This window comes from Rhinoderma darwinii, chromosome 2, assembly GCF_050947455.1.
Source record: "Rhinoderma darwinii isolate aRhiDar2 chromosome 2, aRhiDar2.hap1, whole genome shotgun sequence".
In the NCBI taxonomy this organism is placed as follows: domain Eukaryota; kingdom Metazoa; phylum Chordata; class Amphibia; order Anura; family Rhinodermatidae; genus Rhinoderma; species Rhinoderma darwinii.
Window position 1 is genome coordinate 165,515,367 of NC_134688.1, and position 26,530 is coordinate 165,541,896.

At 41.1% G+C, this 26,530-nt stretch overlaps 1 protein-coding gene across 3 annotated transcripts in view; it reads left to right on the plus strand.

The window, feature by feature from the left end:
* Positions 1-370: 370 nt before the first annotated feature.
* Positions 371-26,530, plus strand: part of TMTC4 (transmembrane O-mannosyltransferase targeting cadherins 4) — a 129,210-nt gene continuing 103,050 nt past the window's right edge. For 2 of the 3 annotated variants that reach the window (XM_075852449.1, XM_075852445.1), the window contains exons 1-3: positions 371-916; positions 8,740-8,950; positions 18,524-18,639. In XM_075852449.1, the coding sequence (XP_075708564.1) occupies positions 8,792-8,950; positions 18,524-18,639 (275 nt within the window). In that variant the 5' untranslated portion in view covers positions 371-916; positions 8,740-8,791. The remainder of the gene's footprint in view (positions 917-8,739; positions 8,951-18,523; positions 18,640-26,530) is intronic. The other variant, XM_075852446.1, reaches the window with a different exon arrangement.

Here is a 26,530-nt window from a genome sequence, read left to right on the forward strand (position 1 = left end):
AGTGTGAATATGGCCTAATAGTTGTCCGTAGCAACCAATCAACTAGCTGCTTTCTTTTTCCAATCTCCCTTGAGAAATGACAGCTGCACAGTAATTGGTTGCTACAGGCAACTTCTCTAGTACCCCTTAGTGCTGGGTTGGTGCAGAAACTGCGTGTAGCCTGGGGAATAACTGTGAAGCCCCAACCCTGTACAATGCATACACATACATTACGTGGTCATAGTACAGCATAGGACACATGTGCACATATGGATAGACCTGAGTAAGCTGTGAGCAGCCAATGGGAAGGTAGGAGACAATAACCAATCAGTGTGTCACGGGAGGACACCAATAGCAGCGCTCTTTGTATGAAGCATATGCAGAGTGTGACGTGACGAGGCAGGAGAAGCTGTACCATAGGTGTGCGCTGTCTTCCTGTTGTGTAGTGGGTGTCATTTGCAGCCTTTCCCTCCCTTGTGATGGCAGCAGAGGAGCCAGCACCCAGGACCAGGCAGCAGGAGGATACAACAAAGGCAGCAGCACTAGTACAGTAACAATACAGCAGCCTCTATAGTGAGTGTCTTACGGTGCATAGAAATGACAGCCTGCACACACAGCTCTGCTGTGCCAATGCTTAGAGAGGGCATCCAGCATCACCTCCTGCAGCTCTAGGGCCATTATGCGCTGTGATAGTGACAACAATGCCGATCTCCAGTCTTCATTATTGCTACTCTGTAATGTACTTGTATATATAAAGCTGTGTTCACATCATGCTTATGGTCTGTGTGATAAGGATACATTTAAAAAGTAAAAACGTATAACAGAGTAAGAACATTCCCATGGGATGATGTATCTTTGGACCCATCTGAAGAAGAAAACCATAAAATTATCACTTTTTTTCTTCAATAAAAAGAAGAGTCCCCTTTTACTGGATCCAGTAAGTGGAAGCCTAAAAAAAACTAACATACACATGAAACGCGCTTAAAATGTAGATATTTGCATTTTTTTTATATACTTTGTCGTTCTTCATTGTATACGTAACTGTATAGCCCTTTTGTGATTGTGCGTTTGTTCTAATGTGTTTTACACTACAACAGCCTATGGATATTCATTGATAAAATGTTTAATTGCATGTATAATAATCATAGCCGTACTACACGTGGCCGCTCGTGATCATAGCCAATGCATCTATGGTGTCCAAACAATCCTAAGGCTAGGGCTACACGACGACTTTGGCTGCAATACAAGTCGCACAGCCAAAGATCGCTGTGTCGCCCTGCGGCAACACACAGGTCGCAACGCGGCCACATTGACTTTCATTACCTGCGATGCAGACAGGGCAACCGAGCAACATTTGGCTGCTTGACCCGTGTTGCTGTCAAAGTTGGCGTGAAGCCCTAGCCGAATTGTTAAAAAATTGGGGGAAAAAAAAATTAGTGCACAATTTAGAGCAAGCTGATGATGTTGCAATGTAAAATGTTAAAGGGGTTTTCCCATCAGCGACATTTATGACATCCACAGGATATGTCATAAATTTTAGATAGATGTGGGTCCCACCTCTGGGACCCGCACCTACCTCTAGAACTAAACCCCGGTCTACCTCTCTGTGCTCCGGATGATGCCCGTGATTTCCGACTATGAAGAAGAAAACGGCATTGCTCGCTGAGCTACACTGTTTCCGTAAGTCCCATAGAACTGAATGGTAGTTACGGAAACAGCGTAGTTCGCATGCTTCCGTAACTGCCGTTCACTACTATTGGAGTTACGGAAACAGCATAGCTCAGCGAGCTACGCTGTTTCCGTAATTCATGGTCGGAATTTACACACTTCAGCCACAACACGGAGCAGTAGAACAGGGTTTAGGGGTCCCCGTTCTAGAGATAGGTGCGGATCCCACCTCTGGGACCCGTACCTGTCTGACATTTCTGACATCCTGTGGCTATGTCATGACTGTGTCTGATGGGAAAACCCCTGTAAATCTTCAGCAAAATCCGCATCTAAGGCCCTGTTCCCATCTGCACAAGAGGTTCCGTTATGCAGCGCTATTTTGTCCGGCATGGAAACCCGACAGAACCCATTCAAGTCAATTAGTTAAGTCAGGCACTGTTGGTTTCCGCCATGCGGCGCACCCGCCTCTTGCGTTTTTGCCATTCTGTTCTTCTGACGGAACAAATAAACAGATTTTCAGTCGCAGAAATTTCTGCAATAAATGATTTCACGTGTGACTGCACCCTTGCACGTGTGAATCTGCTGCTGATTTTTGGCAAAATCCACGGCAGAAAAGTTCTGCTGCATCTGAGCTTACACAGTTATGTTTAGGGAAATGCTATTACACCAACTCCGGCTCTGTTCACACTGATTTGATGGTAAATCAGTGTGCATGCGGCACTATTCTTTCCATCAAACAACAGAAATACTTTGTAAGTAAATGGACACCATCGTGCGACGGGTCCAAACCACAGCGCAAGTGTAAACAGCCTTAAATACATATTTGTACATACACCTGCATAGTAGATATGATGATCTTTAACCACTTGGCGTCATGTGACGTACATTTACAGCTCTACATTGATGTGGATTGCGAGCTTGCGTCCTTTTGGCCAAAATGATTACTAATACCCCAGGTATTTTTCATTACTACATATATTTGCTTCTCTTGGACACAGCCGGGTCTTTGATGCTGGGAGAGCATGGTGTGTTGTTGTTTGGCATAGCAAGCAGGTTAGCCCGCTCTATGAACTATCAAGGCGTCACAAATAGGCTTCTACCTGGCTATACACGTTGTGCCTCATGACGTACACACTATCCCTCCATGTTTCACTCACTTGCACCCCATTATCCATTTATTTCTATTGAGGCACTTCACTCATTACTGCCCCCTATATTTCACTATAGTATTACACTTGCACACACACTATTCATTTATTATTTCTTACTACACATCCCATGCACCACACACACACCACTCCCCTCAAGACTAGTGGGAGTGGCTATTATTATTTAAAGCACCTGCTCACTCTCCTTCATCAGCATTTCTGACCTGGCTGTGTCCATTTGTAAGTATGGCCTTTTTCGGTGTTTTCCTACATTGTATGTAGTTACTGTAAAGCGTCGTGAATGTAAGGCACAGGAACGCACCATTCAGAGGAGCTGATACTCATAAAATGGCCGTGATTGGAGTGTACTAAGTATAAAGAGGCTCTGTCACCACATTATAAGTGCTCTATCTCCTACATAATGTGATCGGCGCTGTAATGTAGATTACAGCAGTTTTTTTATTTTGAAAAACGATCATTTTTGAGGAAGTTATGAGCAATTTTAGATTTTTGGTAATTACTTTCTTACTGCCCAACTGGGCATTTTTTAACTTTTGACCAAGTGGGCGGTGTAAAGAGAAGTGTATGACGCTGACCAATCAGCGTCATACACTTCTCTCCATTCATACTCCGCACAGCGTGATCTAGCGAGATCATGCTGTGCTGTCACATACACCCACGATCACGCTGTGCTGTCACATACACCCACATTAACTTTACTGAAGTGTCTTGACAGTGAATAGATATCACCTCCAGCAAGGAAGTGATGTCTATTCACAATCCAGATACTTCGGTAAAGTTTGTGTTGGACGTAATCGCTGCACAGCTTGATCTCACGAGATCACGCTATGAATGACATCAGTGGCGTGATCTCGCAAGATCATGCTGCGCAGAGATTAAGTTCCACACAAACTGTCATCGTGTCCTGTCTATTCACTGTCAAGACACTTCAGTAAAGTTAATGTGGGTGTATGTGACAGCACAGCATGATCTCGCTAGATCAAACTGTGATGAGTATGAATGATTGCTCAGCGTCATACACTTCTCTTTACACCGCCCACTTGGTCAAAAGTTAAAAAACACGCGCTTTCGCTGCTTCTATCTTCTCTGATTACTTTTACACAGCGCTCAATGTGAGCTGTGTATATGAACAAAGGCTTCGGCAGCGCCGCTGCCTCTATTGGTCCCGGTGATCATGTGACTGGTCACATGATCGCCGGAATGCCGTTAGTGGCAGACTACTGCTAGGTCTTACAAGACCCAGCACAGCCCTATTGGTGACAATAGTCACTATGAGAGGGCTGATTTCTCCTGTAACTGGGGCTGTGCAGCCCCATTTACAGTGGAAAAACATGGCGTAAAAGAAGAAAGAAAAAAAAATAAAGTCCTCCGAAGGTCTTTTCTGACCTTTTGAGGGACAGACCATAGTAATAAAAAAATAAAAGTAAAATAAAGTGCAAAAAAATTTATAATAAATACACATAAAATACCCACCCCAAAAAACGTTCCCCCCGCCAATCATTGTCGTAACGCTAGCCCTGAGCCAATTACCCTAAAATAGACATGTAATATATAAAATTTACGGTAGACAATGATGATCACAAATAAAAGGTCTATTTTAGGGTAAACTATGTTATTAACAGAAAAAAATAGCTAAAATGTAAAAAAGCTTATTTTTTTACTATTTTCAAACTTTAAGCCTAATAATTCTAAAATAGCATAAAGGATGTGTATAAAAATGATAAAAAAAATAAACCTGCATTGTCTACGGAAAAAACATCGCAAAAATCACATTGCTAGCCCAACAAATAAAAAAGTTATCGCTGTTTAACTAACGAGTGCTAAAAAGGTCTAAACGGTGTCTGGTCCTGAAGCATCAAAATAGCCCGGACCTGAACCGGGTAAGCAAATTTAAAAAGCCTATTTTTATAGGGGTCAGTTCTGCAGTAGTTTTGAGGGGTCTATATTTTGGAAAACCCCCATAAATCACCCCATTTTAAAAATTGCACCCCTCAAAGTATTCAAAACATCATTCAGAAAGTTTCTTAACCCTTTTAGGCGTTTCACAGGAAATAAAGCAAAGTAGGGGGGAAATTTACAAATGTAATTTTTTTTTTTGCCGAAATTTATTTGTAATACATTTTTTTTCTGTAACACAGAAGGTTTTATTTATTCATTTTTTTTGCAGAAATTCTATTTTAATTCATTTTCGTCTGTAATACAGAAGGTTTTACCAGAGAAACGCAACTCAATATTTATTGCCCAGATTCTGCAGTTTTTAGAAATATCCCACACATTGCCCTAGTGTGATAATGGACTGAAGCACCGGCCTCCGAAGCAAAGGTGCACCTAGTGGATTTTGGGGCCTTCTTTTATTAGAATATATTTTAGGCACCATGTCAGATTTGAAGAGGTCTTGTGGTACCAAAACAAAGGAAACACCCCAAAAAGACACCATTTTGGAAACTGCGCCCCATAAGTTATTCACCTAGGGGTGTAATGAACATTTTGACCCCACAGGTGTTTCATAGATTTTATTATAATTTGGAAGTAGAAATAAAAAAAATAAAAATTCCCAATAAGATGTTGTTTTAGCTAAAAAAAAAAAAACGAAAAAAAATTCCACAAGAAATTAAGAAGAAAAAGCCACCTAAAATTTGTAAAGCAACTTCTCCAGAGTATGTAAATACCCCATATGTGGCCTTGGGCAGGACCCGACAGGTTTCCGTACCTGGCCGACTGGGAAGCCGTTGCTAGACTTCCTGGTTACCAGACCAAGCACCAGCCCTCTCCCTCTGTCAACCACTTAAATGCAGCAGTCGCTATTGACTGCCGCACTTAAGGGGTTAAACGGCGGCTATCGCCAGTAACTTTGATCACCGCCGTTGCAGCGAGATGTCAGCTGTATATTACAGCTGACACCCGCTGAAGATGAAGTGAGCATAGCTCCTGTTCATCTTCGGGACGTGGCTGGGACATCGGATTGCAGTAAGTTACTTGCGATACCGACGTACCAGACACGTAATTTTGCGGGAAGGGGTTAAAGACACATTTATAGAAAATAAAAAAAATGTGACGTGTCAGGTTGCCAAGTTAACTAAAAGCTGAAATCTGATTTTGTTTGTTATTAACCCCTTAACACATTTTCACAAATGAGCACACCATTACATATTAATTGCGGTCTTAAGACTGCAATAGGATATATTGGTACGCCCAGTGGATAGCACAGCCACAGGAGCTGTGCCCGCGTCATCTGCAGCGGTTCAGGCTGTAATACTCAACCGACATCCCGCTGCAATGGCTGGGGTCAGAGATTACCCTGATCTTGGCCATTTAACCTCTTAGATGGTGACTAGAAGATCTAAGAGGCTACAGAGGGAGGGAGTTCCCTCAGTCACCCCATCGGCGCCCCGCTCCGAATGCGTATACACAAAGACAAGCAATTTTAAAAAAGTAGTGTTTTTATCGTGTGAAAGTAGTAAAACGAATGTGTATATATAAAATAGTTTTTTATTATAACCATAACAATCGGCAGAATAAAGGTAATGTGTCATTTTTATTGCACTGTGAATGCCGTAAAAAAGTTAACTCAAAAATACAATGGTGCAATTGCTGTATATTATACATAAAAAATGTATAATATATTATATTTACCACACAATGGTGCCATTAAAAAAGAAATACAACCCCTTCTTTAAAAAGCAAGCCCTCGGATGGTAACGGTGACAGAAAATGAAAATATATATGGCTTTTGGAACACCGTGATGTAAAAAGTTGCTGTGCCCCTAAGACAAAAAATAGCTGCGACCTGAAGGGCTTAACCCCTTAGTGACCACCAATACGCCTTTTCACGTGAGTCACTAAGGGGCCTTAGGCTAGGCTGACTCCTTTTCACGTGAGCCTAGTCTAAGTCCTGCACGGGTCTCCCGGGGCTCAGCTGTCTGATGACAGCTGAGCTCCTGCTCCAACGCCCACGATCCAAATTTACTTTGATCGCGGCCGTTTAACCCGTTAAATGCCGCCGTCAATAACGACCGCTGCATTTAACTTTGTTTACAGAGGGAGTGAGCTCCCTCTGTCACCCATCGGCGGCCCGCGAATGCAATTGCGGGTCTCCGATGGGGTGTCATGGCAGCCGGAGGCACGTCCTTAGGCTGGGTTCACACGACCTATTTTCAGACGTAAACGAGGCGTATTATGCCTCGTTTTACGTCTGAAAATAGGGCTACAATACGTCGGCAAACATCTGCCCATTCATTTGAATGGGTTTGCCGACGTACTGTGCAGACAACCTGTCATTTACGCGTCGTCGTTTGACAGCTCTGGATTTTCAGACGTTTTTGGTCACTACGTGTGCACATACCCTAACAGATTGCCTGTCAGATTTACACTGACAGGCAATAATGCTCTGGTATACGAAGTATACCAAAGCATTATAGCAGCGATCTGAAGATCGCACAGTAAAGTCCCCTAGTGGGACTAATGAAATAAATAATAAATGTGAAATAAAGATTAATAATAAAAATTACAGTAAAAAAATAAATCTATTTTTTTCCATTAAAAAGTGGTTTTATTTAGTAAAAGTGTAAAAAAAAAGTACACATATATGGTATCGCCGCGACCGTAATGACTCCATTAATAAAGTTAATATGTAATTTAAACCGCAAGGTGAACACCGTAAAAAAAATCGCAAAAAACTATGGCGAAACTGCAATTTTTTTCCATTGCCCCCCAAAAAAGTAATAATAAAAATGAATCAATAAGTCCCATACACCCCAAAACAGTACCATTCAAAACTACGTCTTGTCCCGCAGAAAACAAGCCCAAAAAATCACTACATTGATGGAAAAATAAAAAAGTTACGGCTCTTGGAAAGCGACGATGCAAAAACAAATAATTTTAGTTCAAAAGTGTTTTTATTGTGCAAAAGTCGTAAAACATAAAAAACCTCTACATATGTGGTATCGCCTTAATCGTACCGACCCATAGAATAAAGGTAACATGTTATTTATGTCGCATAGTGAACGGCGTCAATTTAAAAACGCATAGAACTATGGCAGAATTTCAGGTTTTTTTTATAATCCCCCCCCAAAAAAAGTTAATAAAAAAATTATATGTACCCAAACATGGTGCTATTAAAAAGTACAACTAATCCCGCAAAAAACAAGTCCTCATACAGCTATGTAGACGAAAAAATAATAAAGTTATAGCTCTTTGAATGCGACTATGGAAAAACGAATAAAATAGCTTGGTCATTAGGGCCTAAAATGGGATGGTCACTAAGGGGTTAAGGACTGTATTTATTTTTTTCTGGGAGACTTGTTTTTTTTAAATTAAACTTTATCTAACGTTGAACATTTATTTATAAAAATAAATGTTATTCTTCGCACTAAGGACTAGAAGTTGCAAGCGCTTTTTTGCATTTTTTTTTAATGCCTTGAAATACTTATCTCAAATCTCGACATTTGTGGGTGGAGCAGGGCTGTGTCTAACAGTCGTGCTCCTGCCACCATCTCGTGGGTGCACTAGACAGTACCCGCAAGATCAACTACCCGCCTGCGATGACCATCTGTCACTGCTCGGTAAGCCACCCTGGTGCTAAGGTATAAAAAAAATATTGTGTTATTACCCTTTTCCATATGACATTTAAAATAATCAAGTGGGAGCAGATGTTTCTTCATGTGTTTTTTTCCTTTACACGTTATTGCTATCATGCCGTCTCTGATTATCAAGAGATCTGTAGAGAATAGATTATAAACTATAAAATGTATTTATAATGTTCCAGTTTATATTTTGGCTGGCTTTTGTTCTTTTGGTAAGTTTTTATTGCAAACCCTTTCTGCACTGGTTTCCAAATTACATAGAATCAAAAAATGTACTGTTCTTTTTTTGTCTGTTCAAAGGACAGTTCATCACAGTGTAATATTTACCTGTCACTTTCTAGGTGTGTGACCATACAGAATGCTGAAGTGCGTAGTTTGGTATGAACATACACCATGGCCGCAGCAGATGGTCTGGATCAAGACATTCCATTGTTTTACCTTTCTAAATTCTGGGCTAAGTGTCTAGTTGGGGTCTTGTCATTTGTATGCTTTGCAAATAGCTACAATGGCAATTTCGTATTTGATGATTCTGAAGCGATCATTAACAACAAGGTGAGTGCCAGAAAATAATAGTTGATGGCAAAAGATATTCCATCAATACGTTATCAGTGTGACGTGGACCACGAGGACCCTGATTATTCATAAGAATGAGACCTCACTCGGCTTTTACTACACACAGTTCTACCTTAGACTGTGATCTATGTCTAGTATGGCAGCTCACCCCCATTTATTTGAATGCTGCAGTTCCACACACGGCGAATGGATGAAGGTGTGTGTGGTAAAAGCCTAAGGTGCAGTAACTTCATTCTTGTGATTGGTGGGGATTCTAGTCTTGTGCCATAAATAAAATTTTCTTTTTAACCCATATAATGTATACTACATGGACAAAAGTGGGCAGACACCTCACCTTACATTCATAAAATGAAGTATACAACCATTCAATCTCCATATCAGCGATAGAATTTGTGGTACTGAAGAACTTACTCTCAACATGGTACTGTCCAAGCATGTGTGTGTGTGTTTGTTTGTTTGTTTGTTTGTTTGTGTGTCCCACCAAAAAGATGTGAGTTTGGCAAACTTCTGCCCTGTCTGAGGTGCTCCCAGTCTACTTTTAGTGCTATTACTGTGAATGAATAGTAGCAACAGCAGCTCAGCCATGAAGCGGTAGGCCACACATGTTCACGTAAGAGGACCACCAAATGCTGAATGTAAAAAAATAAATATATATATATATATATATATTGCAATACTTACTGCTGAGTATCTGACCATATCTTAAAATGACTCCGCTTCATGGATTGGGTTGCCATGCTCAAACAACTGCAGAAAATGTGCAAAACCATGAGCTGGAGTAGTGTAGAATATATCGAATGGACGGACTGTCTCTGGAGCAATGAATTTTGCTTTACCAACGGCAGTCCGTAGGAGGATTTGGGTTTTTTGGGTGATTCAAGAAAAATTGGTCCTTCTACAATGTTAACTGTAAAGTTTGGTGGAGAAATAATGGTCTGAGGCCCCATGCACACGACCGTAAAAACGCCCGTAATTACGTGCCCATAGACTTCTATTGGCCACGGGTACCTCCCCGTATGCTTACGGGAAGGTGCCTGGGCCGTTGAAAAATATAGAACATGTCCTATTTCAGGCCGTAATTACAGCACGGGCAGGCCCATAGAAGTCTATGGGGCACCCGTAATTACAGGAGTGTTGCTACGCATGGTACTCACTGTCCAGCGGTACTCCCTGTCCAGGGTGCTGAAAGAATTAAACGATCAGTGCTGGATAGAAAGAAGTTGCTGCACTGATCGGCAGTAACTCCGCACCCTGGACAGTGACTAACGCTGGACAGTGAGGACCATGCGCAGCGCTCACAATATAGATTTCTAATGTTTCCTTCAAAATCACGCAACAAAAAAAAGTTCATACTTACCCAGAACTCCCTGCTTCTTCCTCCAGTCCGGCCTCCTGTGATAACGTTTCATCCTATGTGACCGCTGCAGCCAATCACAGGCTGCAGCGGTCATATGGACTGCCACGTCTTCCAGGGAGGTCGGACTGGATGTCAAAAGAGGGACGCGTCACAAAGACAACGGCCAGAGTACGTATGAACTTCTTTTTGTTTCTATCGCTGCGTTCCGCTGCGGAAACTCCTCCCGTAAGGGCTGCCCCTTCTCTCTATCTAGCACTGATCACCAGCCTCTTCTCTCTATCCAGCACAGATAGAGAGAAGAGGCTTCCGATCAGAGTTGGATAGAGAGAAGAGGGTGCTGATCAGTGCTGGATAGAGAGAATGGGCTGCCGATTAGTGCAGTGCAATATCACTCTCTACGTGTAAAGAGAAGCAGAGAAAGCGGGTCCGTAAATACGGGTGACTACGGACCCATATTTACGGGCACAGGTCCGCAAATACGGGTGACAATAGACCCGTATTTACGCCAGTATTTACGGGAGGGAAAAAATACGGTCGTGTGCATGGGGCCTAAGGGTGTTACACATGGTTTTGGCTGGACCCTTTAGTGCCAGAAAAGGAAAATTTTAAGGCTATACAATACAGCAACTTTCAAGCGAAGTTGTGTGTTCCCAATTTTATGCTCGATGTTTGACACTGTGCACAAAGTGAGTTAAATACAATGTTTGCCAAATTTGTTTGAAAGACCTGACCATCTACCAGACTACAGAGATCCCTAAACTGAACCGCAGCAAACATCTCTAGATGATATGGAACACCATATGTGATCTTCTCGCCCAACATCCATGCTTAACTGATCACTAATCCACATGGCCATGTTTCAAAATCTAGTGGCCTTCCATAAAGAATGGGGGCTGTTAAATTGTCAGGTAGAGAATAAACGCCATAAAAATTGTATTGAAATGAGAGGTTCAACAAGCCCAGACTGCTGGGATACTGGTGTGTCTGCGTACTCTTGGCCATATAGTGTATAACTATAGTATGGACATGTACGTCTTTCTGTCTTTAATGTCTGTGTATTAACATTTCAGGATTCATTTTTTTTGCCTAGTACACAGAGAAAGTTCTAACCACTTCTCAACTGACCCTAAGTGAACCTATTGTTTGTCTGTTATTAACTCCACATAGATTTAGACCTTGCAAAAATATGAATATATCATAATACTGGAATAAAAGCAAAATTGAGAGATCTGAAAAACTATTGGGTTTTGAGTGAAACGTTCTAGATTGAAATTTCTCCTGTTCCTGAAGAATATGGTAACCCTCTAGTCATAAAGAGTTAATACCTCTTTATAGCTGTGTATTTGGATTCAGTTTATTCATGCAGTCGAACACTTACTAATACTGTGCTATTATAAATTCCACTTGCCATCTGGATACTATTGTTTCTGGTCATTGTTTCCACCCTTGGTAATGCTTCTACGGTTTTGTGAATGTGGTGCTTTGCTGACATGAATTACTCATGTGTTGATGTTTACCCCAACTAAGTTCATGTTTTGTTAGCCAGATGGAACATTTTTGTTTATACAAATTATGTGGCTTTTTCAAGCCAATATATCATTGAGATAAATATATAGAATTCTCCAAACAAATTTTCACTTATGTTATTTTTATTCTCTTTTACATTTTACAGCAGTCACACAGTAGTGACTGCAGTGAATTATATTGGATGAATAAGCACTAATGCGAGATTGCGTTATTTCTAAGGCAGTCATTGAGTGCATACATTAGACTGGGCCCGGCTACGGCAACCAATTCAATGACGTAACTGCTTATAGAACTTTGCAGATGGTATTTCAATGCTAGTATAGCACTGTCAACATTAAAAATCACAATTTTACAGTGACTCTTCGGTCACGTTGTAAGAGAAAAAGTTTTGCCAGAATAAATAAAAAATTGTTCTTTATTGGCACCAGTGCATCGACATCGTGCCGTTGTACCGTTGCTAATAAAGAGCTGTTCTTTTGGACGGTTTCAAAACTTTTTCTCTTGCTTGGAGTATTGTAAGTCCAGAAGGAAATTAAACAGTTCGTCCTTTGCATCCAGCAGAAGCCTGTTGTGCCAGTTCTCAGGTCCATATTCGCCACAAGGCACAGCGGTCAGGTCACTCACAGGGCAGGGACAGGGGCGCTGGCTGCCCCAATGCTTCTAAGACATGCCCTCTGTTCATGGATTGGACAGAACTGCTCACATGAGCAGCTGAAGCCAATCCAAGAACAGTTGGAGTGTCTCCGGCTCAGAGCCTGCATGGAGGAGACAGAAGCAAGAGGAGAGGAGGAAGCTCCGCCCACAGCCCGCCCTGCAAGAAGCCTGTGAGGAAGGAGATGGTGAGTGATTAATCTGTCTGCTGTTTGTGCCTCTATACGTGTCTGTGTGGGTCTATTTGTGTGTATATATGTCTCTGTGTGTGTATATGTTTTTGCGTGTGTGTGTGTATATGTATATGTCTGTGTATATGTTCCAATATGTGTGTATGTGTCTCTGCGTGTGTTTGTGTGTCTAAGTGCCTATATATGTGTCCGTATGTGTATATATTTCTGTGTGTGTGCATCTACTACATTATCTGTATTCAGAGAGTTATCACTGTGTGTTATCTGTGGTGTTACATCTACATGATCTGTACTGTGTATATGTGCGCATGGGTGGGTATTTATGGGTTTGTATGTTTACATGTGCCTCTGTGCCGGTATAAATGTGTCTGTGTGTCTTTTTATGTGCCTTTATGTATTTGTATATGTTCAGTATGTATATATGTGTGTGTGTATGTATATATATATTTGTCTGTATGTCTATATATGTCCCTTTATGTATATATGTCTGTATGTGGTTAATTTTGGGTTTGTGGAGGGCAGCAATAGAGAGTCCTGCACAGGACGCCATCCAACCTAAGGCCGGCCCTGTTCAGACTCATACAGTTCCTTCACAATGAATTAGAATGTCATCAAAAAATTAATTTATTTCAGTAATTCAATTCAGATAGCTTCCATTACTAAGGCGGTACCCACTGCAACCAGGGGTACCGGGAAGAGATGGGTACGATCCAGTACCTGACCATCTGCAGTGATGGTCGGTCGCTGGGGTGGCCGTGGGCTGGCATTATTAGGCTGTGAAAGCCCATAAATCGTAGGCCTTCCCACCCTGCTAGTGCTAGGCTGCTGCTGCTATGTTGTAACTGGATCGTTCCCGGCTCTTCCCGATACCCCATGTGGCAGTGGGTACGAGTTAATAGATGTTGTCAATCAGAGAGTGGCCATTACTAAGGCAGTAGTAATAAAGTTAAAAAGAAACCTAGACCGGCGAAAAAAATATTTTACTGAAATAAGAAAAAACACAACCCATGTTAACTATTAATGTGAGGCACATTCAAAATTCATCACACCTCGCGCCTCACATCAGAAAATGGAAGAACTTTTTTTTAATTACTGTTGGCAAAGTATCGTTTTGGTACCTAAATCGCAATACTACACAAAGTATCGGTATCGAAGTCCAAATTCTGGTATTGTGACATCCCTAGCCATGACTATAAACGCTTGCCATGACTAGAATACTATAATATAAGGACTAGCGCTTAGATCTTGGTATATTAAAGCCAGAATCTTAGCGCTCACATGTTGTCAAAGCTTGAGTAGCAGCTCTGGTTTGAAGTTTGGGGGCAAGATGAAAAGTTTTACTTCTTGGTTCTGTGTCTCTATAAGGGAGGGGGAAGCTGCAAGTGAGAGCAGGAAGAACGATCACAGATTGTTCCTGTTATCTCTCCACCTGTACAGCCTTCCAGTGACCCCAATGGGGTGTTACAGGAAACTTTCTTTATATTATCACCCCTCTAACCAATTAGAGAGATATGTGTTCCCTGACATTTAAGGGGGTCATTTTTTTCCTACAAGTGAGTAGTTAGACCATTTGTCGACTCCATGACTCTGATGTTTACCGACATTTGGATTGCAGACATTTTTAGTTTCTACAGTTCTAGTGATTATGTGAAAATATGTACAGTGAAGGAAATAAGTATTTGATCCCTTGCTGATTTTGTAAGTTTGCCCACTGTCAAAGACATGAACAGTCTAGAATTTTTAGGCTAGGTTAATTTTACCAGTGAGAGAGAGATTATATAAAATAAAAAAACCTGAAAATCACATTGTCAAAATTATATATATTTATTTGCATTGTGCACAGAGAAATAAGTATTTGATCCCCTACCAACCATTAAGAGTTCAGCCTCCTCCAGACCAGTTACACGCTCCAAATCAACTTGGTGCCTGCATTAAAGACAGCTGTCTTAAATGGTCACCTGTATAAAAGACTCCTGTCCACAGACTCAATTAATCAGTCTGACTCTAACCTCTACAACATGGGCAAGACCAAAGAGCTTTCTAAAGATGTCAGGGACAAGATCATAGACCTGCACAAGGCTGGAATGGGCTACAAAACCATAAGTAAGACGCTGGGTGAGAAGGAGACAACTGTTGGTGCAATAGTAAGAAAATGGAAGACATACAAAATGACTGTCAATCGACATCGATCTGGGGCTCCATGCAAAATCTCACCTAGTGGGGTATCCTTGATCCTGAGGAAGGTGAGAGCTCAGCCGAAAACTACACGGGGGGAACTTGTTAATGATCTCAAGGCAGCTGGGACCACAGTCACCAAGAAAACCATTGGTAACACATTACGCCGTAATGGATTAAAATCCTGCAGTGCCAGCAAGGTCCCCCTGCTCAAGAAGGCACATGTACAGGCCCATCTGAAGTTTGCAAATGAACATCTGGATGATTCTGAGAGTGATTGGGAGAAGGTGCTGTGGTCAGATGAGACTAAAATTGAGCTCTTTGGCATTAACTCAACTCGCAGTGTTTGGAGGAAGAAAAATGCTGCCTATGACCCAAAGAACACCGTCCCCACTGTCAAGCATGGAGGTGGAAACATTATGTTTTGGGGGTGTTTCTCTGCTAAGGGCACAGGACTACTTCACCGCATCAATGGGAGAATAGATGGAGCCATGTACCGTCAAATCCTGAGTGACAACCTCCTTCCCTCCACCAGGACATTAAAAATGGCTCGTGGCTGGGTCTTCCAGCACGACAATGACCCAAAACATACAGCCAAGGCAACAAAGCAGTGGCTCAAAAAGAAGCACATTAAGGTCATGGAGTGGCCTAGCCAGTCTCCAGACCTTAATCCCATCGAAAACTTATGGAGGGAGCTGAAGATCCGAGTTGCCAAGTGACAGCCTCGAAATCTTAATGATTTACAGATGATCTGCAAAGAGGAGTGGGCCAAAATTCCATCTAACATGTGTGCAAACCTCATCATCAACTACAAAAAACGTCTGACTGCTGTGCTTGCCAACAAGGGTTTTGCCACCAAGTATTAAGTCTTGTTTGCCAAAGGGATCAAATACTTATTTCTCTGTGCACAATGCAAATAAATATATATAATTTTGACAATGTGATTTTCAGTTTTTTTTTTTTAAATATAATCTATCTCTCACTGGTAAAATTAACCTAGCCTAAAAATTCTAGACTGTTCATGTCTTTGACAGTGGGCAAACTTACAAAATCAGCAAGGGATCAAATACTTATTTCCTTCACTGTACATGAAGTCCGATGGATAAACGGCATTTAAGAGCTCCTAATATTTTGAACCTTATATTTAGGAGATGTGCATCACAGGCTCTGCTTTGATCAGACTTTTAGCCACAAACATGACTTTTTATGCATTTGTTTACACAAGGTTATGCTTGTCTAAGGCTTCTATTAGTGTAAAGTGCTCGGTGGCACATTACTAAGTGCCAGATGTCTGCTTTCATAAATTCTATAGAAATTTGTGTGTGTAGTATGATTTAAAAAAAAAAAAATATTTACAATTCGGGTTCTATTTGTGTCAAAAGTGTGAAAATTGTTGCAGCAGTGAAAATTGCCAGTGTCTATTACAGCAACGTTCTCTTTATATAGAGGAATACAGAAACAAAACACATCGGGTAGATTTGCTAAACTGTGTATGTTTTTAACCGTGTAACCTTAGACCAGATACACCAAATTTATCACAGTGCTGTATGACAAATTTGGTTAATCTAGCTAGACTTGCTAGACACTTTTCTCCTCCTTATACCACCTTTTGATTTGGCTTTTTATGTGACAGGACTTAGTATTTTTTTTTTAAGTTTCTAGAGAGGTGCCGACATCCGTTCTCAAATTATATCTGCCAAATTGAAGCACATTTTTCGACACGTTCTATGCGCAAACAGATTAGGATATCTGCCCCATCACGGTTTGCCTGGTATCCTGATCCCAGACCAAACATATGGAAAAGATGAAATTTTTTTTTTTTAACCCCTATCTGCTGTTATACCTGTGCTAAAAATGCATGTACAGTAGTGCTTTATACCCTATGCACATTCTTAATATGAGCTAAGGGAGGAAGACACAGTTAGTACGGAATCTATCATGATGACGGACAACTTTAACTTAGACCATGTGTATGATGCTCCCAGTGAACATGTCAGTGGGTGCTACTGCAGTATGTGACTGTATCCAGGTACAGTGATTGTGATTATGTAATGCCTCTCGGCCAGTGAGGACTTAGGCCTCATGCACACGACTGTATTTTTTCCACCCGTAAATACTGGCGTAAATACGGGTCCGTGTCACACATATTCGACCCGTTTTGCACCAGTATTTACGGACCCGTGCCCGTAAATACGGTTCCAGTGTCACCCGTATTCCACCCGTATTTACGGGCACGTTTTCAATGCAAAACTGCACTAATCGGCAGCCCCTTCTCTCTATCAGTGCAGGATAGAGAGAAGGGGCAGCCCTTTCCGAGGTAAAAAGTAAAAGAAATTCATACTTACCCGGCCGTGGCCTTGGTGACGCGTCACTCTCTTGACATCCAGCCCGACATCCCTGGATGACGCGGCAGTCCATGTGACCGCTGCAGCATGTGATGTGATGTCGGGCCGGATGTCGAGAGGGACGCGTCACCAAGGCAACGGCCGGGAGGCCAGACTGGAGGAAGAAGCAGGAAGTTCTCGGTAAGTATGAACGTCTTTTTTTTTTTTTTACAGGTTGCTCTATATTGTGATCGGAATTCACTGTCCAGGGTGCTGAAAGAGTTACTGCCGATCAGTTAACTCTTTCAGCACCCTGGACAGTGACTATTTACCGACGTCGCCTAGCAACGCTGCCGTAATGACGGGTGCACTCGCGTAGCCACCCGTCATTACGGGAGCTCCATAGACTTCTATGGGCTGCCCATGCCGTTATTATGGCCTGAAATAGGACATGTTCTATCTTTTTCAACGGCATGGGCACCTTCCCGTAAGAAAACGGGAAGGTACCCGTGGCCAATAGAAGTCTATGAGCCCGTTATTACGGGTCGTAATTACGACCCGTAATAACGGGTGTTTTTACGGTCGTGTGCATGAGGCCTTAAAGCGAATCTCCACCTTTTATCATCATGTGGTTTTTAGGTTCAAGGTTCTGTGTTGACTGATTTCTCAATATATCTTTAAAGTGTTCAGAGCTCGGTTTTTCTGATTCTGAGCTCCAAATTCCCTCCGTGCACATAGTTTTGAAACATAACACGCTCGCTACCAGCAACCACCACTAGAGGGAGCATGGGCGCTTACTGCAAATCATCTTGATAACAGTTTTCAGTAGACTGCCATGCTTCTTCTAGTGGTGGCTGCAGGTAGCCTGCATTCTGCTTTAAATCTCACTGCGCATCGGATTTGCAGCCCTGCATCAGAAAAACTGAGCTCTGAATGCTGTAAAGATAATTGGCCCAGCATTTCAAAGCTATTTAGATTAAAAAGCACACAATGTTTTTCAAGGGTGGAAATTCACTTTAAAGGACACCTTACTTACATAGCGTGTACTCTGGCCATACCTCACCCTCTGACTTGTTCTCACTTGTTTTAGTCTCAAAGGATTAATATTTGGGGTAATATCCATTAAGCCAACAAACTACATTATAGTGCAAATGGTAACAACAAAGGGGAAGTCTATTATTGACAATTTTTGCCTACCTGAGTTTAGGGACCGAGAGATGTTGTACGTTTATTTGACACTATATGTAAGCTATGGGCAATCATTTTATTAGGTGAAATAAAAACTTTTTATTTGTATAATTAAACGTCATTTTTCTCATATCAATAGGACCTTCGAGAAGATACTTCAATTGGTGATCTGTGGTTGCATGACTTTTGGGGTACCAAACTTAGTAGCAATGCAAGTCATAAATCCTACAGACCGCTCACAGTCCTAACATTCAGGTGAGGTGTATGTCAGAAATCTCTGTAAAGCTGTCACTAACTTTTTTCAATATATATATATATCAATGTCACTTGCTTTAGGCTCTGTTCACATAACGTTTTGGCACTTCGGGAAAGCTCCCGACGCACCCGCTAAACACGTCTATAGGGCTCAATTAACCCAAAAGAAGCTAGAAGTCTGTCCTTTTGGCTTCCGTCAGCTGGTCTACATAATTATACCTCCATATACCCACCATTGATATGCTTGATTAAAAGTTACTACTACAACTAATAATAATCAATGATTTTCCTGTCCAATGGGAAACAGTTTGTTAACCCCTTCCCGCATTTAGACGTAACTGTACATACATTTTAGCAGTTCCTTCCCCCAAATGGATGGCGCGGGCACAGCTGACCTCACACTGCAACAACCGAGACTGGAGTTACCTCCCATCCTGGACGTTCAAGTCTTTACATGGTGAAGTCAATAGCGACCACGGCATCTAGGTAGTTAGACAGAGGGAGGGGGCCCCCCAGGTCTTCCATAGTTGTATGCCTATTAGGCCATGCTGAAGGCACATCCTAATACTAAGTATACCAAAGCATTATATCAGTGATCAAAGAATCGCAATGTGAAGTCCCCTAGTGGGTCTACAAAATAAATTAAATACAGTTTAATGAAGTTAACCCTTTCCCGTCACAGCCATTTTTTAGATTTTCGTTTTCATTTTTCCTCCTTACCTTCCAAAAGCTATAACTTTTTTTTTATTTTTCCATCGATAAAGCCGTATGAGGGCTTGTGTTTTGCAGGACGAGTTGTAGTTTTTCACCTCCCCATTTATTGTACCATATAATGTATTGGGAAACGGGGAAAATTCATTTGTGGGGTGGAATAGGAAGAAAACAGCGATTCCTCCATACCGTAAAAAAATTTCATGTCAACTTTATTCTATCGGTCAATATGATTACGGTGATATCAAATTTACATTGCTTTGTTTGTGCTTTGCTACTTTTACAAGGAAGTGTGTTGTCGCCACATTCTGAGAGCCATAGCTTTTTTTATTTTTCCGTCGATTGACCGGTATGAGGGCTTATTTTTTTGTGGGGCGAGCTGTAGTTTCTATTGGTACCATTTTGGCCTATATGAGACTTAGATTTTTTTGTGGGATATGATGTGACCAAAAAACAGCAATTCTGGAGTTTTTTATTTTTTACAGCGTTCATTGTGCGGGTTAAATAATGTTATATTGTAATAGTTCGGACTTTTACAGACACGGCGATATCCATTTAGTTTATTATTTAAATTTGGAAGAATGGGAAAAGGTTGTTTATTTTCAAATATATATATATATATATATATATATATATATAGCAGACAAAAAATGGCGACAGCACCCTGCAACACTAATGCCACCTAAACCACTAAATATAAATAAATATGCACTAAAGCTAAATCTACTTACAAATAGGGAGGTTCTTAGTGCACATTTTGATCAAAAAGTGTTAGCCCACCTGCCACGACAAGGCGACCTCTGTAAGGTGGGAACCTACGCTGCACATACACCCAGAACTGGGACTAAGCCTACATATATACCTGGGGATGTATATATATATATACACACATACATTTATTATTTCTTTCTTTTTTATTTAACACTACTAAAAACTTCCAGTTTTTTTTTTACACATTTCATTTGTCCCCCTAGGAGACAATTTTTGTCATTTTTACAGGCTTAACAGGAGATGAAGAAAGACAGTCCTGGGGGCGTTCATTAGGCCCCTTGGCTGCCATGACAACCATGGGCACCCCTCCAGTCGTGTTGCGTGCGGGGGTGATGAGCTGTCTCTTTCTAATGCCTCAGATTCTGCGATCGTGATTGATCACAGCATTTAAGGTGTTAAATGGCCAGAAAGAGTGCGAATGCTGTTCCTGGCCGTTAGTCCTGGCTGTCAGCTGTAATACACAGCTGACACCTGCTGAGTACGAAGAGGGCTCAGCAGATGAGCCCGCTCCAAACATCACCCCACGCACCATGACGTGCTATTACGTCATGGTGCGGTAACCGATTACGGTAATTTAGAAGAGTGTGCACATTAAAAAAAAAAAAAAAAAAGAATCCCACATTTTTATTTTTATTTTCAGAAAGTGTTAAGAAAACATAAATATATACATGTATGCTATTGCCAAAATCGGAACAACCCATACAAAAAAGAAAAAAATGCAAAAAAACTACGACGGAATTGCTTTTTTTCTATTCTTACCCTATAAATACAATGATAAAAGCTCTATATGGCTACACCAACAAAAACAACATGTTATGGATCTTTGAATGTGGCGACATAAAAAACTTTTTTTTTTCTATGAAAATGCTTTTATTGTGCAAAGGTAGTAAAACATGAGAAAAACTATAAGTTTTTGGTATGGCCATAAATGAACTGACCCATAAAATAAAGGTTACATTTTATTTACCCCGCATGGTGCATGTCAGAAAATGTATAACATAAAAAAACTGTGCGCACACCTATAAAAAGACTACAGGCCGTTATTATGGCCCCGAAGGCACTCGTGGCGCCTCCACGAGGCAATACTTGTATGGGAGAATCCATCTGTAACACAATATGTGATGGGCTATGTGCATGAGCTTTAACCCCTTCAGGACACAGCCTGTTTTGGCCTTCAGGACGCAGCCAATTTTTTCAAATTTGATATGTTTCACTTTATGTGGTAATAACTTCGGAATGCTTTTACCTATCCAAGCGATTCTGAGATTGTTTTCTCGTGAGACATTGGACTTTATGTTACTGGCAAAATTTGCCCGATACATTAAGTATTTAATTGTGAAAAACACCAAAATTTAGCGAAAAATTGCAAAAATTAGCATTTTTCTAAATTTATATGTATCTGCTTGTAAGACAGATGGTAATACCACACAAAATTGTTGCTAATTAACATCCCCCATATGTCTACTTTAGATTGGCATTGTTTTTTGAACATCCTTTTATTTTTCTATGACATCACAAGGCATAGAACTTTAGCAGCAATTTCTCACATTTTCAAGAAAATTTCAAAAGGCTATTTTTACAGGGGCCAGTTCAGTTGTGAAGTGGATTTTAGGGCCTTATATATTAGAAACCCTCGATAAGTCACCCCATTTTAAAAACTTCACCCCTCAAAGTATTCAAAACAGCATTTAGAAAGTTTCTTAACCCTTTAGATGTTTCACAGGAATTAAGGCAAAGTAGATGTGAAATTTTCACATTTCTTTTTTTTATTGCAGAAATTAATTTTTCATCTATTTTTTTTGTAACACAGAAAGATTTACCAGAGAAACGCAACTCAATATCTATTTCCCAGATTCTGCAGTTTTTCGAAATACCCCACATGTGGCCCTAGTGCACTTATTGACTGCAGCACCAGCCTCAGAAGCAAAGGAGCACCTAGAGGATTTTGGGGCCTCCTTTTTTATTAGAAAATATTTTAGGCACCATGTCGGGTCTGAAAGGCTCTTGCGGCGCCAAAACAGTGGAAATCCCCCAAAAGTGACCCCATTTCGGAAACTATACCCCTTGAGGAAATTATCTAGGGGTATAGTGAGCATTTTGACCCCGCAGGTTTTTTGGAGAAATTATTGGAAGTAGGCCGTGAAAATGAAAATCTACATTCTTTCAAAGAAAATGTAGGTTTAGCTAATTTTTTCTAATTTCCACAGGGGCTAAAAGGAGAAAATGCACCATTACATTTGTAAAGCAATTTCTCCCGAGCAAAACAGTACCCCACATGTGGTGATAAACGGTTGTTTGGACACACGGCAGGGCTTAGAAGGGAAAGAGCGATATTTGGTTTTTGCAGCTCAAATTTAGCAGGAATGGTTTACGGAGACCACGTCGCATTTGCAAAGCCCCTAAGGGACCAAAACAGTGAAAACACCAAAAAAGTGACTCCATTTAGGAAACTACACCCCTTGAAGAATCCATCTAGGGGTGTAGTGAGCATTTTGAACCCACAGGGGTTTCATAGATTTTATTAGAATTGGGCAGTGAAGATAAAAAAAATACTTTTTTTCCAATAAGGATCTGAAGAGAAGGAGCGCCATTTGGCTTTTGGAGCACAGATTTTGCTGGATTGGTTTCTTGACACCATGTCACTATCGCAAAGCTCCTAAGGTGTCAGTACAGTGGAAACTCCACAAAAGTGATTCCATTCACAAAACTACACCCCTTGAGGAATTCATCTAGGGGTGTAGTGAGCATTTTGACACCACAGGTGTTTCATAGATTTTATTAGAATTGGGCAGTGAAAATTAAAAAAAATCCTTTTTCTTCAATAAGACGTAGTTTTAGCTGAAAATGTTTCATTTTCTCAACAAATAAATGAAAAAAAGCACCACAACACTTGTAAAGCAACTTCTCCTGTGTACGGCAATACCACATATGTGGTCATAAACTGCTGTTTGGGCACACAGTAGGGCTCAGAAGGGAAGGAGCGCCATTTGGCTTTTGGAGTACAGATTTTGCTGGATTGGTTTCTGGGCGCTATGTCGCATTTGCAAAGTCCCTGTGGGACCAAAACAGTGGATCCCCCTCAGAAGTGACCCCATTTTGGAAACTACACCCCTCAAGGTATTCACTTTGGGGTGTAGTGAGCATATTAACACCACAGGTGATTGGCAGAAATTGGTGTGCACTCGATGTTGCAGAGTGAAAATGGGATTTTTTTCTATAGATATGCCAATATGTGGCGCCCAGCTTGTGCCACTGGAGACACACACCCCAAAAATTGTTAAAAGGGTTCTCCCGGGTATGGCGATGCCATATATGTGGAAGTAAACTGCTGTTTTGGCACACTGTAGGGTTCAGAAGGGAGGTAGCACCATTTGGCTTTTGGAGTGTGGATTTTGCTTGTAGTAGTCTTGTATTGAGTCTTACTGGTGTTTCCGTTTATAATGTGGGGGTACATGTAAGCCGGGCGGAGTATATAAGGGGCATAGTCAGGTGGTATAATAATGGGGTAAACAAAAACAATAAAATGATCCATAGATGTGTGTTACGCTGTGACACAATCCTTTCTGCACAGGCCGGTGTCGCACTGATAAACTGTGTCCTTTCTTATCCCCCTTTTGGTCCACACTCCGCACCTTTGCAGTTTGAGGAATTTTGCTGAGAAGTGTTGTCCTGGTATAATACGGGCACCCTCGCTTTCAGCAGATATGTTTGGGCCCTCCCCTTCCTGGTTCCCTAATTTTAGGGGCCTTGATAATTCGCCACTTGAAACAGAATAAATGTTTCCCTCGGGCCGGCACAACTGCATATTTTTATTTCCTGGCTTATTGGAGCCTTAACTAATTTTATTTTTTCATAGACGTAGTGGTATGACGGCTGTTTTTTTTGCGGGACGAGCTGTAGTTATTATTGGTACCATTTTGGGGTACATGCGACTTTTTGATCACATGTTATCCTTTTTTTTTTGGGAGGCAAGGTGACCAAAAAACAGCAATTCTGACATTATTTTTTTAATTCTTTTTATACAGCGTTCACCACGCGTTATAAATTACACGTTACCTTTATTCTGCAGGTCAGTCCGATTCCGGTGATACCTAATTTATAGAACTTTTTTATGTTTTACAACTTTTTGCACAATAAAATAAACTTTGTAAAGAGAAAGGATTTTTTCTGTCGCCATGTTGTGAGAGCCATAACGGTTTTAATTTTTTCGTTGATGGAGCTGTATGAGGGCTTATTTTTAGCGAGACGAGTTATAGTTTTTATAGGTATCATTTTTGGGTACATGTGACTTTTTGATCACTTTTTATTTCAATTTTTGGAAGACAAAGTGACCAAAAAATAGCAATTATGTCAGTATTTTTTAGTTTTTTTTTACGGCGTTCACTTTGCGGAATAAATAACATAATATTTTTATAGTTACGGTCGTTACGGTCGCAGCGATACCAAATATGTATGGCTTTATTATTTTTTTCAATAATAAATGACTTGATAAAGGAAAAAGGGCGATTGTGTTTTGTGTTATTATTTGAAACTTTTATTGTATTTTTATTTTTACTTTTTTTACACTTTTTTTTACACTTTTCTTTAGTCCCACTATGGGACTTGAAGGTCCAACTGTTTGTTTGATGTTCTAATACATTGCACTACCCATGTAGTGCAATGTATTAGAACTGTCAGTTGTTCACTGACAGCAAGCCGATCAGGCTCCGCCTCCGGGCGGGGCCTAATCGGCTAACGTAATGGCAGATAGGAAGCCTTTGTTAGGCTTCCATTTGCCATAGCAATCGCCCCCCCGCAACAATCGGCCCCCGCAATCGCGTAGCGGGGTGCCGATGTTGCTATAAGAACTTAAATGCGGCGGTCACTATTGACTGCCGCAATTAAGGGGTTAATCGGTTCGGATCACCGCTGTGATCCGACCCAATGTTTTCCCCCAGTACTAAGGCTGCTAGTAGCAGCCTGTACTGGGAGATGCCGGGCTGCGGGGAGCGCCTGTGTGCTCTGTTAGGAGCACACGTGGATTAACGGGCTGCAGGCACAACGACCAGCTTTGCAACCCGTTAATCTACGTTGGGTGGTCGTGAAGGGGTTAAGGTGGAGCTCACACAGAGTTTTTTACACGGAAACTGCGGAAAAAAATGGACAAAAATGCCTCTCATCGATTTCAATGGGAGGCAGAGGCGTTTTTTTTCCCGCAAGCGGAAAAACCGTCTCGCGGGTAAAAGAAGGGACATGCCCTATCTTCGGGTGTTTACGCTTCTGACCTCCCATTGACATCAATGGGAGGCAGAGAAAGCGTATTTCGCTGCGTTTTATGCCCACGGCGCTCAATGACCGCGGGCGAAAAACGCAGTGAAAATCGGCATGCAGGCAGAGTAAAATCTGCCTCAAGATTTTCCTCCTACAAAAAACTCTGAATGAACTTCAGTAAAACATATAGTTGGAAATTAAAATCCAAATTGACATGTACATGTCTTATTGCAAGATCGTTGATAGAGCCCCGTAAAACAATTCAAGTAAGTGCTTGGCAAAATGAAATGGTTGATATAATAGATCCATATAATATTAATACAACTAATTACTAACTACTAACTAGCCGTACTGTTGCTAATAGAGATTTAAAGATGTATTGTGGTTTTGGCAAATAAAAATTATTCTTTGCATAGTGAAAGTTATACAACTTTCTAATAAACTTTCTGGATCAATTCATCAAGGTTTTCAAAATCTCTGCCTGCTGTCATTCAATAGAAACCTTCAGGGCTCATCCTCACACTCCGGAATTGCCGCGTTTTTTCCAGGCCGGAATCTCAGCTGGCAAAAAAACTCAGCAGAATACAGTAGCAGCATAGTGGATGACATTTAACAAGTCTCATCCACATGCTGCGTAAAATTTCCGAGCTGAAATTGACCTGCGGTGCCGTATTTTTCGGACCGCAGCATGTACTGCTACGGAAAGTGGCCAGAATTGCTGCGTTTTTCATAGATGACTCCATCTCCTAACATTGGGAAAAACGCAGCAATTTATGCACCATTTTCTGCCACAGAAACCGCATGAAATGGTGCGTTTTTTCCGCAGCGGAAAGCCTTTGGCTTTCAACGGAATTGCTGCAGAAATTTTGTTGTCTGGACAAGCCCTTATTGTTTACTTCCAGGGGCTAAAGCTCTGTCCTGGTCATGTAATGGACACACAGGTGCAGGTCCGATTACAGTTAGGGCATGTTCACACGGCACTCAAAAATACGACGTCTAAACGTGACAAATAAGCTAGCATTTTTGTAAAGTGCTTTAAATACAAGCGTTCTTGACACGTTTTACTTGTGGTTTTTTTTACGCATTTGTGCGCACTTTTTGCTCATTTTTTGCCAAAGAATTGACTTGACACAGTTTTTTTTAAATTTTTTATTTGACA